The 16,659-nt window shown below is 40.7% G+C and overlaps 1 protein-coding gene across 3 annotated transcripts in view; it reads right to left on the bottom strand.

Moving 5' to 3' along the window:
- Fras1 (Fraser extracellular matrix complex subunit 1) overlaps nt 1-16,659 on the bottom strand; it is a 425,584-nt gene that overhangs the window by 8,451 nt on the left and 400,474 nt on the right. For 2 of the 3 annotated variants that reach the window (XM_078021445.1, XM_078021446.1), the window contains 5 exons: nt 15,849-15,999; nt 14,184-14,291; nt 13,003-13,162; nt 8,606-8,722; nt 758-924 (listed from right to left, as the gene is read on the bottom strand). In XM_078021445.1, coding sequence (XP_077877571.1) covers nt 758-924; nt 8,606-8,722; nt 13,003-13,162; nt 14,184-14,291; nt 15,849-15,999 — 703 coding nt within the window. The other variant, XM_078021447.1, reaches the window with a different exon arrangement.

Genomic DNA, 16,659 nt, shown 5'->3' with positions numbered 1-16,659 from the left:
AGCTCCTGGGGATGGTGCTGTGATGTACAAATTTGATATCTAGTCACAATCTCATGGAACTTACACATTAGTGGTAAAGAGAGACAATAAAATAAATAAATATACAATATGCATAATGTTAAAAAACGTGATAAGAACTACATACAATGAATAGCATTCTGCAAAAGTGAAATATGTGGAGCCCATGTTAGGTTGTCTGGGGTGTCAGGGAAAGCTTCTTTGTGGTGTGTGTGTGTGTGTGTGTGTGTGTGTGTGTGTGTGTGTGATTAAGTAGAGCCCTGAAGGACAAGGAGCAGCTAGCCTTTTGAAAGGCCTAGAGAACATGTTTAGGGGGCAGGTGAGGGACTGAGGGATCATTTGTAGCAGAGAAAGCATGACAGAGAGTATATGTGGCATTCCTTTGAGGCTGGGAGCAGTGGAGGCAATATTATAACCTAAGAAACTTGGCAGATAAAGCAACTTAACTCAGAGTTATTGTGTTATAATGCGATTGGAAATACCAGTCTTCTTACCACCCAGATCAGTGCTTTTCCATGGTAATACACTGTCAATCGTTTAGGAACTATGAGTATGATATTATTTCATAGCATGAAGAAAGAATGAGTCTGGTCCTTGATTTGACCTTGGCTGGCCTGAAATCATCCCTGGAGAATCTTCACTGGGGAGGTAACTGAGAGCTGAAGAGTAGGGATTCTACTCCAGGAACTTTCTCATGCTTAGACTGAGCCTCTTTCTGCAGGAAGAGGAAGCAACTCACCTTTTGAAAAGGCTCCTTTGTAATCCATTTCTGCCAGTGACATGTCGGATGTGTTGGGATCCATTAGGAACACCTTCTCATTATTGCAGAGCTGAAATTCAGTATTGAGTGAATACACCACGGGCACAGGACGGTTGGTCTGCTGGAACGCAATGGGTATCAGGAATCTAAATGTGGGAGAAATAAGAGCCTCTTGAGAGCAGGGTTAAATTTTGTATTTGAGCTGCCCTCTCTTCCCTGCCCATCTCAGGACTGGGCACAGAGCTTTGCTGTGGGCACTGAATATTTACGAATAAAGAGACATATGTGGGAGAATGACTTTATTTGATCTTTATGAGGTTGATCTGTTCTTTTGAACAGGAAAAATTTAATTAGTCTTTGAAACTCTTTGGTATCCTTTGCTTTTTTCCCCCTCTTTCATTCTGAGGGCCTCAAAGTTGCTCTTTGATTGCTAGATGGCTCCCTTCCATGGTGTGTGCGCCAGAATTCTTCCCAGTTGGCGTGCCTGAGATTCTATTACTCTTCCACCCAGGTCAATATTCACTCCATGTGCCACTTTTTAGGGCATTGCTAGGAGACACTCTCTTACTCACACCTCCCTGGCCTTCTTCTGTGGTCCCTTCTCTGCCCCTTCTGGTAGGTAAGAACTCCTCCAGGACCAGGGGCCTGGGAGCCCTGATGTTCTCTGTCAATAATCTCACCCCAGCCTTGACATTGAGTCCATTTTCCATCCCCAAAGTAGGGATGCCATGTTTAATTCCCTAATCCTGATTTCTCTTCTGAGCTCTAGAAACACCTATCTGCCTTCCACTGACTGCTTCTCTGATAGCTTTGGTGTCTCAAAGATACCTCAAACTCGACCCACTCATCTCTCACAAACTTGATCTCCCTTCTGGTGTTCCCATCACAGTGAAGTCCAAGTCCTCCTAAAACTGGTCTTCATGGAGTCACTTTTACTTCCTTCTATTTTATATAATGCAATCAACAAACTCTATAATTAAAAAAAACACTTATATTTGCTTATGACCTTTCCATTTCTAGGCTGAAGAACAACATTTTAACAAGACTCATAAAGCCCTGGCCTTTGCTTATTTCTCCAGCCTCATCTCCTTCTCCTCTCCTTCTTCCCCTCCTTTCCGGGATTTAGCCAGAATAGCCTTCTTTTGGGCTCGTGACTGGTTCTCTTCTCTATGATCTCTACTGCCTCAGGAGTCATGCATTCAGATAAATACCAGGCATTAGTTTCTATATGACAGACACTGATCTAATAGTGGAGATTTGTCTGTGGACAAACCAGAAAATATGGTGCCAGGGAAGTTATACTGTCCTGAGGATGTAGTCCGCAAATAAGCTTAAACATAATATAACATGCTAGAAGGTAACAGGTGATGAGGAGAAAAATTAGGAGAGACAAGGAATGCTAGGAGAAGGTTGAGATGAAAATCCTAAATAATATTGTCATGGATATAAATTAGCGCAGCCATTACGGAAAACAGTATGGTTTTCAAAAAATTAAAAGCAACTAGTTATCCCACTATTGAATATATATCCAAATGAGATGGAATCAGTACACTACAGAATAGTTGCACTCCTGTGTTTGTTACAGCATTATTCATAATAGCCAGGATACAAAAATAGCTAAAGTGTTCCTTAACACTTGGATAAAGAAAATGTGGTACAAAAGATATACACAATAAAATACTACTCAGTCCTGAAAAAGGAGAATCCACAATTTGTGACCACATGGATGAACCTGAAGAATATTATGTTATGTGAAATAAGATACAGAAGGAAAAATACTTCATGATCTCATTTATATGTGGAATCTCAAAAAGCCAAATACACAGGAAAAGAGAACAGTAATTACCAGGGACGAGGAGGAGTGGGACATGGTGAAATGTTGGCCAAAGGAGGCAAAGTTGCAGTTAGAGAGTGAGAGTATCTAGGGTAAAGCATGATGGCTATAGGTCATAATATAGTTGCACACTGGATATTTACTTAGATTACCAAAGAAAGGTGACTATGTGAGAACACAGATACATTTATTTAGTAACCATTTCACTACATACATGAATATCAAACCATTTTATTGTACATCTTAAATATGTGCAATAAAATAAAGAAAGGAAGGAAAGAATTTCTCAACTCTGTTGAGGCACGAAAACAATGCTGAACCATGGGGTGTGGCTTATTCCAAAGTAAAACTGCATTTACCAAAGCAGGCAGAGAGTTGGAATTGTACTCTGGCTGCAGTTTACTGATCTCTGACCTGGAAGGTTGGAGTTACCCTTCACCAAGATGGAAAACTCTAGAAAGGAATGTATCTGGTGGAGAAAGATAAAGACATGTTTTGGACATGTTAGGTTTCAGAGGCCTGTCAGAGCCAAGTGGAGGTGCTGAGTAATCAGTTTGCTGGACAAGTGTCAACTCCAGAGGTGAGCCCTGGAGATGTTTGCTTGTACTGAAAACCTTGAGAGTGGAGGATAAAGAAAATCCATAAAGAAGTGAAAAGCCATTAGAAGAGACTGTTCCAGCCTGATCCTGAGGGCGTTCCAAGTTCACAGACTATGAAAAGATGGAGAACCAGCAAAGCAACAGAGGAAGAGCCAGCAAGGTTGAGAGAAAGTTATAGTGTGATATCTCGGGTGAGAGAAGAAAGAGGTTCAAGGGGCAGACGTTGCTCAATGGCTAAGTGCTGCTGAGGGTAGTGAAAAGGAAGAGCGAGGCTCCATCCCAGGATCAGGAACAGTCATCACTGACCTTGATAAGAACAAGCTGCATTGAGGGCTATCAGGAGAAGCTTGGCTGCGTGGTTTTAAAGATGATGGGCAGAGATTAATTGGAAATCATGGATATAGACAACTCTCCAGAGGCATACTGCAGGAAAAGAAATGAGAAAAATGTACGTGGAGAGAGAAATGGAATGTCAAGACACTGTTGTTGTTGTTTTTGAAAGGTGGGAGAAGTTGCAACTTGCTTTTCAGCTGACCAGAGGGATTCATGGAGAAGAGAGAATTGCTTGAGATGTTCTTTATAAAGTGGAAAGAGACTTCAGGTTCTAGAGCAGAGGAGGGGAGGCTGCCTTTGGAGAGGAACTCAGAGCCTTTGTTTGTACCAACAGGTGTACAGGCAGAGATGCAGGCAGGTGGGTAGATATGATGATGGCAGCCTGTGTAAGTTCTCTTCTGGTTTCTTCTGTTTCCACCACATGGCAGGGCACAAGGTAATTGGCTGAGTTCAAGGACAGGCGAGAGAGCAAACAAGTTCAGAGAAGGAATAAAACAGTTTAAAAAGTGGAAGAGTGGATGGGTTAGGGAAATAATGTATTTTGGTCAGTGGCCCTAGAGATCAATTTGAGATTAGTGATAGTGAACTTAAAGTTTTCTGGCTTTGACCTTGCTAAATATTCTGCCAGAACACACTCTCCTCTTACTCTGACTTATCCTTTAGATGGCAACTTGAATTCTTCTCTGGGAGGTTTTCCTTCTTGCTCTTACCTTCAGGCTAGCTTAGATCCCTTGGCATCCATTCTCATATACTTTGCATGTTTCAATCACAGAACTTCTCATGGTTTAAAACTTTATTTCAGTGTGTGACTAGGATTGACATCTACATCAGCACTCCAGATTCCATGGTCTCTATTGGCTCAGCATGTATGCTCAATGCTAAGTTCCTGATGCATGTTTTTGTCAAAGAACAGTGAATGAGTGATCACTTCACTGTATTACTCTGTTTCGTATTTTGAGGGTGTCCCATTGGGTAGACTGGAGAGGATACAGGAAGAACTCGAAGTCCACACAAGCCAGAGCTAACTCTGCTTCAGCAATGATATCACCATTGGTCATATCAAGAGCTCATTTGCCTGACTTGGGGAAAATGATTTTTTCTCATTGATACTTGCACTACTGGAATCCACCACAATGCCTGATGTATACAACATTAATGTTGATTACATGGGATATATAACAGACCTGAGATTATTATAATAAATAATAATTTATTATGCATTATAGACCTCACAAAAAGAGTTACAATATGAAACACAATTCTTTTCAATTAAATCTGACTTCTCTGTGCCAGTCCTGATTTTATTGTGTGTTATAATTCTAGGATACACAAATGGAGTCATGTAAGGAATTGGAAGCAAGGTTAGGCCTGGAAGAAAGAATGGAGAATCTATAAGTAATGATCTCCCTGAGGTAAGGCAAGGACACAGTATCCTCACAACACTCTCCTCCCTGCCGTCTCCTCACCTACACCTCTGGGCTTGGAGATGGGGCTGGTACCTTTCTTGCTCCATTTTGTCATTTTCAAATCACTGCTTCTCTGTCCTTTTAAAAAACCCAAGCACCTACCATGGAGAAACTGTTTTTTATATGATTTATACCAGGAATTGTTCACATATATATAAATATTTTTTGTAATAGAATCTGCTACAATAAACTAGATAGAACGGTCAAATAAATTGTAGAATATTCCTACAATGAATACATTAATGCAGTGAGCCATAAACGGCAGCTACATGAATCAACACAAAGGAATCAACAATGATCCATGGAGAAAAGAAAAAAATAGCAGCAGAGAGAATTCACACAATATGAAACTTTTACATAGAGTTCAAAAACATGCAAAACCATGACAGGTGACCATGAAGTAAAGCCATAAAGCAAAACTAGGGATTGCAAATACAAATATCAGGTTAGCGGTCATCTTAGTGGGAGGAGGCAGGGAGTTTGACTGGATAGGACATTTATGAAGGACTGGTACACAGTGGCACATGCCCACATGCCTGTAATCACAGCCACTGGGGAGGCTAAGACAGAAGGATCTCAAGTTCAAGGTCAGGCTCAGCAACTCAGCAAGATCCTGTCTCAGAATGAAAAGTAAGAAAAGGACTAAGGATGTAGCTCACCGATAAAGCACTCCTGGGTCCAATCCCCAGTATACATAAATAATTAATTAAATAGGACTGGTAATGCTGTGTTTCTTGAGGTGGGTAGTAAACACATGTTTATTTTACATATCCATAATTTATGGTCCTCTGAATATCTGAAACATTTTATAATTTAAAAATGCAACATATGGTTAAAAATTCCTTAGCATATCCTGTTGAGTTATTTGCCTCTGTTCTTCCTTATTGCAGCCAATTACCAATTTCTGGTCACCTTGCCTCCCTTAATGTAGATGACTATGATGTTCTCTAGCCTTGTTCCTGCCATCCACCCATCATGCTCATTTTGATATCATTATGGAAAAAAAAGATCCATGGAGAAACCTCACCTCTCAGTTTCCAGCTAATACCTAGCTTTTCATTTCACCAAAACTGATGCCAGATGTCTATTTTGTCATCCTCATTCCTCCAAACCTCATCCAAACCTCACCTCTCAGGTTCCTGACTTCCTCACCTCCACAGAGCTTGTTCTGACTGCACCACCCACTCTTCATAGTCCTCCTGTGCACCAGCACCCCAATCTCATTTTCAGATACCTCACTCTCCACCACCTGTATATGCCCCGTTCCTGTCTTCCTTTACTCCCACTCATTAATTCTTCACCCACAGCAGGACCTCCCTGACCCACTTTACCAAGATGCAAAGGAACTGGAACACTCACACATTCACCGTGGGAAGGTACAAACATAATTCACTATTGACAAATGCTTGGGGAAACAGTCTGACAGCTTCTTGAAAAGTTAAAAACAACCTACCATTCATTCCAACCATTGTGTGTGGAGGTACTTACACAAGAAAACAGAAAACTCATGTCCATATAAGGCTTGCACTGAATGTTCATAGCAGCTTTATTTATCATAGTCGCAAACTGGAAACAACCCACATATCCATCCACTGATGAACTGATAAATTGTGCTAAATCCACACCATGGAATACAACACAACAATAATTTTTTAAAAACTACTGATATATAGAGTAACATGGATCAATCAAAATAATCAGGCTGAGTGAAATAAGCCAGAGAAAAAATTCATATTGTATGACATCACTTATATAACGTTCTAGAAAATGGAGACTCACCCATAGTGACAGAAAGCAGACCAGAAAAGTTACCCAGGAAAGGGGGTGGGGTGGGAAGGCACACAAAGCAGTGTAAAGAACACTTTTGGAGGAAATGGCTGTGTTTACTATTTTTTCAAATGAAGGTGTGCAGTCTACTCAGTGTTAACAGCAGGCAAGTTAAGATCAGTTCTGTTGGCCTCGGCCTACCTGCCTGCTGCCTCCACCATTGCCATTTGCAATACTCACTTCTCTCCCTTCTCGGGGATGGTTCACTTCTTTTTCTTTTTTGGAACCTTAGGGTTCTTCTCTTCCAGCTACTACCTGGCTTTTCATTTCACCAAAACTGATGCCAGATGTCTATTTCGTCATCCTCATTCCTCCATCACTAATCCCCTTGGCCTGAATCCACAGGCTCTGTCTTCTTCCTTCTGTGGAGAAATCCTCGGGGCTCCTAGCTAAAGAGGTCTTTCTAGTCTTGGCTCTCTCTTCCCCTTGCTCAGGGACTTTGCTCAGCAATGTGCTATCTCCCCCTGCACCATCCAACATTCCTTTCTACTGGATTACTCCTACCAGCAAACGAACATCCTGAAATACTTTCCCCCATAAAATGCAACCGAATAAAACCTCCTTCTTATTTGACTTCTCATCTCAACAGTTACTGCTCCATTTTTTCTAATGTCGTTTTAGCAGAATTTCTGCTTGTTTCTGCTTCCTTAGTTCTCTCTCTTAAATTTACTACAACCAGGCCAGTGTCTCCCTCAGTCCACCAAACTGTTCTTGGCTCAGCTCATCAATGAACTCAGTATTTCCAAATCCACTGGCTAATTGTCAGTCTTAACTTAAAGCCACAATCCAAATGGTCTTCTCTTCATGTTAATGTCTGTTTGCACATCTTCTCTCCAAAATGGTTCTTAGTCTATAGCCATAACACCCTGAGCATGCCTGATCTCACCCATCCTTGGAAGCTAAGCAGGGTCAGACCTGGTTAGTATTGGGTGGGAGAAATGTTTTCTATCCCTTGCTCTGAGAAAGGAGGTACTGAACTGTAAACAGTCTGAGAGCTTGGGTTGCTTTCAATCAACTGTTAGAATGTACTGCTATAATCTCAATGCCTAGGCTGGAGCAAAGCACAGGAGAAAGGCTGAATGGACACTGGTGGAATGAATGAATATATGTGCAACGCAGACAGTTCCTGGGCTGAGGAGGGCATGAGAGGATGGACAGTTGATTTTTGTAGTTAGGCTCTAGAAAGTCTCCCACAAACACTGAATTTGTGGACATTGAAACAGTGCTTGTAGGAGAACTGAAAGGTGAGGTTTCCCTATAAGCTTTCTGGTCATAAAACTTCATCACCTGATCAATACTTAAGCTTGTTTTATGTGTGTTCCTGTTTATAGACCCCTTACTCAATACATACTGTTGATTCATTAACATTGAACTCACAGTCAATGGCATTGTAACTCACACCTGAACAAAACTTATCTAGCACTCCATAGGGTACAGCATGGCCTTCAGCACCATGCTTGGGAGCCATTAATATGGAAATCATAACAAAAAGCACATAAATGTGAAAAACATGGCACTAACTAGACTGTGAAAGGATACTTGCTTGTCACAGGACAGCTAAAAGCAGAAGGCAGAGTGAGGTCTCGCCCAGCCTCAGCTGGGGATGTGTGTGCTAGGTGACTTGGACTCTTTCCAATCTTTGCATGTCAGCGAATGATTATAAAAGCCAGGTGGGTATGGATTTGGGGTACATATAAACATGAATGGTAGGAGAATTTGCAAATAAGGAAACCACTTTTGAGGACTGACCACATCCATGTTTTCCTACCTTTCCGGGGCATGTGCAGTGCAGGCCAAGGGCTTCTCTCCTGGGTCGGTCCATGGCTGGGTGGGCTGCACGGTGCAAGGGATCAAGTAGATGGTGTACTCCCCAGAGTAGTCCTTCCTGGAAACAGACAGAGCAGACTGTGGTCATGGGAAACAACCTAGAGACTATTAATTGTTCCAGAAAGAAAGACCCAGACTATATCCACCGATGTTCAGAAGGTGTTTGTGTGTAGTATCTAAGAACTTTACAAGTCTACAAACACCATTTTCAGGAACTCAACTCGGATTATTCTAACCTTTCAAGTATTATCCAGAGGTGTTAAATAGAGCTACTTTCACTTATTCAAGTTCTTTTTGTGAGGAAAGATGAGAAGTCACAATGCTTATAAAAACCTAACAGATTCAGGTGATGACAAAAAAGAATTGGCCTTTGGATTTCACTAAACTTGTTAGACAAAGTGTTCAGTGTTTCCTGTCCACAGATGCCTGTTCAATACATTCTCAAATGCAAAAGCTCTTAAGATGTGACTGTGTCAAGTGCTGCTCTTACAGAAGAGGTGGCAAATGCCTCAGGATTACAGGACACCACTCCAGGGCCTAACAGAAGCAGTGTCCTGTGGAACACCCCCACTCCATTTCATTAGATTCCCATCCCAGACTCTACAGCCTCATCCCTTTGTGAAACTGAGGAGCATGATCCCTCCTCACTGGAGATACTCATTGGGAATCTCCTCGTTTATAGAAAATACAGGAATTCTCTAGGTCCACGACCTCGAAGGCATGGGGCCTTTGTACCTTCACTTATTTAATTTCCCACAATCCTCCCTGGGTAGCAGCCTTATCCCTGGCGGGTCATCTAGAAAGCAGTCACACATCCAGAAACTTCCGGAAGATTCTTCAAGGGGCTTGGGAGGCTGTCATCCATTGAATGAAGAGCTGCTGCAAATTCTGATTTTAATTGTAATGAGTGATCTTTGAATAGTTCTAACATTTGCTGTGTTCATTTTGATGACATTTTAATATTTATCTATTTATTAGTTCTCTTTTCTCTGGTGCTAGTGATTGAACCCAGTGCCTCATGAACACAAGGCAAGTACTCTATCACTGAGCTACATTCTGTTATTATCTGTTTATTAGTAAAGTGATAGTAAAGATGTGGTATTTAAAAATAGTAAAAGTTTTGTGACACAGCTTGAGATGATTTTAGTGGAGTGGCACAGGCTGGGCACTGGGACAGAGCCTAAGCCTGGCTTGGCTTTGCTACTGCTATGCTTAAGTGACTTTGAGAAGCCATATGAACGTTTGCAGCCTTCATTTCTAAGCTTCTTCCCACTCTAATGTCTGTGTACCTGCAGTTTCCCTATAGGGTGCCTACCTTCCTCCAAAGCTTAGACTAGCAGAAAATGAGACCTAATATACTGTATTCGAATTACATGAAAATTGGCACCTATAATGTGATAGATGTCAAATACAACTTTCCTGCTGCTGGTGGTGCTGGCCTGACTTTTAAAAAAGCAAGGTCCAGGCATGGATTTTTCTTCCTAATTGAATGTTTCTGTTGATTATAGGTTACTATCACATGCAATGTGTACAGTGAATCAAAATGCAATAAATTAATTTTAAAAAAGAAAAGAAAATATAAGTATCTATGTGAAGGGGGAGGAAATGTGTGTAGTAGTGGATGCATATGTACATATGTCTGAATAGATAGATAGATAGATAGATGACATATAAGTTCCTCCCTGAAAATATTTTACTGCTTTTGTGTTAGAAAATTAATAAATATACAAATTCAAAGCAACTACAAAAAAAAAAAAAAAAAGTCAGGCCAGGTCATGCTGATCCTCTGCTCAAACCCTATGGCCGGGGGGGCTTTCATTATAGCTCAATCAACACACTGGCTTATGGGGCTAATTCTCACTCTTCGACCTTATAGATTCTTAGCCTTTCCTTGACCTCTTCCCTGCAGCCTCACTGGTCTCCCTACTATTCCCTGGGCTTCCTGTAAATGCTGTCATCTCAGGACCTATGAGAGCAACCCTGTTTCCAGATATCTGCCTACCCAACTCTCTCACCTTCTTCAAGTCTCTGTTCAAACTTATCTTCTTTGTGAGATCCATTGGGAATGTCCTAATTAAAATTATAATTTTTCCCATTCCAGGTTCCCCTTACCTGGCTCTGTGCTTTATTTTTCCATAATACTTATCAGCTTCTGACATACATTATACAGTCCAAGGTCACTTAGTGATAGGCACATGTTCTGAAAAACGTGTCGTTAGGCTATTCAGCATTGCATGAGCATCATAGAGTGCACTTACACAAACCAAATGGCTATGACGTCACCAGTGGGCATCATCTTATGGGACTACTGTTGTCCCTATGTTGTTATGTGACAAGTGACCATACTTTGATTATAGACTATGTCTATGGTTTTTGTGTCTTCTTACTTTTCTGTAAATCCTGTTTTAGGGATCTTTATTTTGTTTACTGTTATATTCAAAGTTCCCAAAACACTTTCTGTCACATAGTAAAAGTTCGATAAATGTTTGGTCAAACAAATGAATGCAAAACAAATTGCATAGTTTCCCAAGCCCTCAGTCTTCTTTTTCCCTATACTATTTAGGACAATTTCTTTTTTTAAAAATTTTTAATTAAAATTTTTTTTTCTAGTTATACATGACAGTAGAATGTATTTTGACATATCAGACATACATGAAGTATAACTTCCCATTCTGTAGTTGTACATGATGTTGAATCTAGGTCAATTTCTTCATTAACCCTGCAAATATGTCAAACACAGCCTAGAGGCAGGTCTTCAATCCTGTTGTTCCCACCTCCTTTCTAAAATGGAAACATTTCCCATACCACAAATTTGCCCCACCTCCCCCAGGAAGGCTTGTACAATTCCCAGCCCCCACTGGGCCCTCTGCTCTCTGAACAACAAGGGTTGTGATATTCTGTACCTCTCAGTGCATTCAGTACAGAATGCTTGGTGTACTCTTCATTTTGCCATTTATTTATCTATGTATTTTATCTCCTTACCTCAAAGGTAAGTTCCTAATGGCTGCTTATGTAGGGAACCACTATGTCTAAAACCTGCAGTGGGATTTAAGGTGAATGAGACAAGCCTTTCACCTGGGGAAGCTTGCAATCAGGTGAACAAATGGAACCAGCCAATGGGACCATCATATGATAATCAGCTGTGATACAGTGGAAACTGGAATAAACTGGGGCCAGGAGGATGAAGCTATTAGCACTGAACAGTCAGGGAACTGTCCCAGAGCGATTAATGTTTGAGTTGGATCTCAGAGGAGTTGGACTTTTGCAGGAGTAAAAGAGTAGGGAGGGTAGAGGAGATTGCCAAGGCACGGGGGTATGGATGCTCTGGTGAGTTCAGGGGCTGGTGAGATACTGAATGTGGTTCGAAGACTGAGTTTGAGACTAGGCTCAGGGAGGGCTGGGCCTTATGTGCTTCAGGGGTGTGGACTCCATCCAGAGGACAATCAGGAGTCTGCTGAGAACTTAAAGCAGGACAGTTTTCTGCCTCTAAATTGGGACAATGTACATGGATAATCTCATGAGGTCCCAGGGAGCACCATCTCTGAAGATTACTATGTGTTGATTCCAAAGGAATCATGATGTAATAAAAATACCTGATATAAAATAAAAAATCACAATTAAGGAAATCCTTAGGAAAATGATTAAGACAATCTACCATTTCAGGAAATCCTTAGGAAAATGATTAAGACAATCTACCATTTCTTAACTATAAAACTGGGACAAGATTTTCATGTTAGATATACCTCTTAATTTCATGGTCTATAAAAGAACAATGATAATATTTATGACAGACTCTTGTTTGTCCCCTTTTCCTTTCCACAGTAGTTTTAATTTTGCTATTCCCATTCTTCTTTTAAAAATGAGATATTCCACTACTTCCTATTCTTCTGTATGTTGTGTGGAGTCATGTGTAACTCTTGTTATTTATTTTCTAGTCATTGGGCCATAAAGGTGGATCTGGACCTAAAAACCAGAAATCCTAGATTTTGCACTAGTTCTGGTAATTGAAACAAAGTTTCTTTAGGATATAATGTTTTAGTTGGATACATTTTCTGGCTTCTCTTTGAAGTGCCAAGAGACTAAGTTCCAGGCAGTGGGATGTGAGTAGAAGTGACCTGGGCCTCTTCTGGTCTTTCCCTTGGAATAAGACTGATTACTTCCTGTCTTAAGCATCAGAAGTTGATTTTCTTTCTTTCTTTCTTTATTTGATAGGGGGTTGTTTCTATGCTCCTTTTAAAATAGAAATTCAACCATCAAAGGAAAACCTTATGTCCCAAGCTTCTGAAAGCAACTGAAAACTTTTCAGATCAATTCTGTAAGCGTCTGTCATCGACTTACCTGTTATAGGAGCTTGTGGCTCTCCAGAGTTGATAAGGAGAATCAAAAGTCTGAGCACTCCACAAGAGCTGCAGGTCAAATTCAATTCCTCCTAGGTGGTCTGGAGTTAATATAAAGGATTTCACATCTGGGAGAGTGTGGTGCTCCATCACAAACTGTCCTATTTCAAGGGGAAAAACACACATACTTACGATTTGTGAGTTTTATTGTACTCAAGGTAAAACCCTTCTAAAAGCCTAAGAACTGAATTCATGCTGTTCTATCAAACAACTGAGGTTTTATCCTTTTGCCCCTTCAAGTATATCCCACATTGGTTGAGACAGCACAGCATCTAACCCCAGCTGATCACCCCACTCATGGTGGCTGTCATGGAATACGGTACAGGTGTAAACAATATTAATATGTCTTGTGAAAATGAGGTGGAGTTTACATACAACAAGGTGGTCATTATGTGACTATGGATGTTGAATATACCTAGCTTTGAATTCAAGCCAACACGTTGATTGGACATAAAAAGGGTTAGAAGTTTATAAACAGAAATATCAATATTGGATAAAAATCACATTTAGGGTCACTAAAGTCCTTGATGGAAGGGGACTTCCATCAGCTGTAAAATTGTAAATGCTATTAGGTGAAGGTTACTTAGCAAGACACCTCTGTTCTCTAAAACACCAGTAACTGTTGTGAACGAACAGAAAGTAGGTGGATTATTCTAGATTAAAGAGAAAAAAACTAAGGAGAGAAAACAACCAAAATGTAACAAGTGAAGCATGATGGAATTCACCTACCTTTTATACAAACAGGTTTAAAATAAATGTAAAGAAACATATAAACAATTAGAAAAGACTTTTGAGGGATAATAGAGGAAATACATATAGGAACTGAATATTATTGAATCAATATTAAATATGTTGGAGGTGAAAATGGCTTTTGCATAAGAAAAACATCCTTGTTCTTTGGAGATAGCTATGAAAGTATTTACAGTAACTTGACATGAAGACAGCAGCTTGTTTTCAAATGAAGTAACAAAATAAGGTATGCTTATGTATGTTCATACATGTAGAGTAAAATGATCACAACTGTTGACTTTTGTTTTTTGTTGTTCTATTTTTTTCAACCTTTCTGCAGGTTCAAATTGCTCCTTAACAAAATGCTGGTTAAAAAACCCACACTGATATTACCTCTGAATTTGGCATGGGTCTTGAATTCAATGACGAGGCGGCCATCCTCTCGAATATAGATTCTTATTATCTGAAGCCTTGCAGAGAGCACACTGTCTGTCTGGATTCCTAGGCAGGCATACATAAAATGTCCAAATTATGGTCTGGAGAAGACCTTCAGAATGACAGCCTACTTTGAAGTTATCTCATGGTCATCTTTAAGTAAAGCTGTGTATTTATTTGACTGTGACACAAGAGAAAATTAATAGATTCTAGAGAAATATTTGCCATTAAATAGTATGACAGCTCATTCCACTTGACTTTTTTTTTTTTAACAGTTCCTCTGTCTTTGACATAGACTCTTCATACATATAGAGTTCATCCCATAGCTCTGAAAATAACAAATCTGAAATTTCTTAGCATCAAACTTTATAAACCAAGAAGTGATTACAGTGTATCTGCTTCATATTGTATTTTCCTTTCAGTATTAATAAAGTCATTAGTCCTGATGGCTACAGTTAGGACTCAAACCATTGGAGAAGTAGAGGGAAGCTTGCAGAAGGCCAGCTGTATAAGACACGGCATGAGCAAGCTGTGGCTTCAGAAGATAACTGCAGTCATGATGCCCAGCAGGTTCATAAGGACCCCCCAAAAGAATAACTGAAGGAGAAAAATAAAGTTCAATAAAACTAAAGCCAAAATTCAAGGGATAATCTGGACCAAGTTATTGGGAAAACCAAATTATCTTCCCATAAAGAATATAAAGTCAACAAATGATCTGAGCTTAAGCCACTTAAGCGAATTACTAGAGGCAAAGCCATCCCTAAAGAAAATTCTTGAAGCCCCATGTGTGCAGATAAAGTGCATCAGCTTTGTCTGGGGTGGGGGAGGGAGTAATGGGAGAAGTAGAAGTAAGGGGAAATGGGTTTGGGGTCCTGTTGAAGTATAGGACACTGGAAATGAGAAAAAGAATAGAACAACAAAACCAAGGACGCCCCATTGGAATGAGTGGAGGAGAGAACCTGGCAGTCTTAGGAGACATTTTTTAATAGCGGTGGGAGAAGGGGTATGTGTCCCCAGCAGGGATACTCAGTGGGGACACTCAGTGGGACTGAGGTGCGTGCTGCTGGCAGAGGGGCCATCTCAGATCCAGCCCAGGGGGGCTCCTTGGAAAGGGGCAAAAATAGGGACAAACCTGAGGGGAATATCATTTTAAAAATTCAGCATTGTTAAAATCTTTGTTTTTGAGAATCAACAAAGGAGCCAATGATGTCAAATGAATCAAGTAAGTTGTTTAACCTATCACATCAAGTGGTTCTGACATATTCCCATTTCCTTGCATCTACTTTGAAGATCCTTTGCTTCTTAAGATGAACTACACTGTTTTTAACCAGGTGAAGCCAAGCATGATCACACTCTATTAGAACAGGTACTCCCTGAATCCCTGATGGGAAGTCTAGGACCCACTGTCACTTGCCATCCTCTATTCTGGGCCCCTTCCGGGGTCAGTAGATATGGACATGGCTTTTTCTAAGGAACCATAGATATGCACTTTCCAGACTTCAGGCAGCAGTCCTGTGACTTTCTATAGGAAGTAAGGAATAGAGCTGCTATCAACAGTCACTGCATATTTAATCTTGATTACTGAGTGTGAGGTAGGAACAGTGAAGCTGTCCATAGGCATACCTGTTCTCCAGAGGACTGTGTCATAGAAGAAGGAGAACTCCATCTCTGTGTGGTGCTCCAAAGAGGCCCAGCCCCTGGGGGCGGTCACATAGATGTAAGACACGTAGAGAGGCACGTGCACCGTCAGGAAGGACTGAGCGGAGTCCCTCACCTGGCAAGGAAACAGTATGCATGCATAGAGGCTTATTGCTTCTCCAGGTGAAAGGGCATGTGGTCATCACCTCAGTTCAATTTCCACTCACTCAGTCATGCACTCATCCAATAATAATCAAGAGCCCACAGCTGAACTTAATTTTTAAAAAAATTAAGTAAGGGCTGGGGATATAGCTCAACTGGTAGAGTGCTTGCCTTGCATGCACTAAGGCCCTGGTTCAATCCCCAGCACTACAAAAAAGAAATAAAGAGGGTAGAAAATGGTCAGGATGCTTCTTTAGATTGAATGATCTGCAATGCTTTTTTGAACAAAAGTTTTTTTTTTTTTTTTTTTTAACAAAACACCTCTGAAGAGTGAGAATTAGCTTTACTTCTACTCTCTAGTTGCTAGAAGTCTTAGCTGAAAATTTAAAGTATCACAGTTATTCCCGAGAGATGGACCTGCTGGCTCTACCATTCACTGCATTCTCTCTCTGCTGATGGCTCGCAGGTGACCTGCAGGACAGCCGGAATCAACCATGACCGGGAAGAGGTCCAAGTCCGTCCCCTGGGAGGAACAGTGCCAGGCTCAGGAAGTTTTAGTGAGGATTCCTGCCTCCTGCTCCAGAAACAAAGACCTGGAGATCATATCTGAGAAGCTAACAACACACAGCTTGGA

This window comes from Ictidomys tridecemlineatus, chromosome 9 (genome assembly GCF_052094955.1).
Source record: "Ictidomys tridecemlineatus isolate mIctTri1 chromosome 9, mIctTri1.hap1, whole genome shotgun sequence".
In the NCBI taxonomy this organism is placed as follows: domain Eukaryota; kingdom Metazoa; phylum Chordata; class Mammalia; order Rodentia; family Sciuridae; genus Ictidomys; species Ictidomys tridecemlineatus.
The sequence above is the reverse complement of the archived record's forward strand: the minus strand, read 5'-3'. Positions and strand labels throughout refer to the sequence as shown.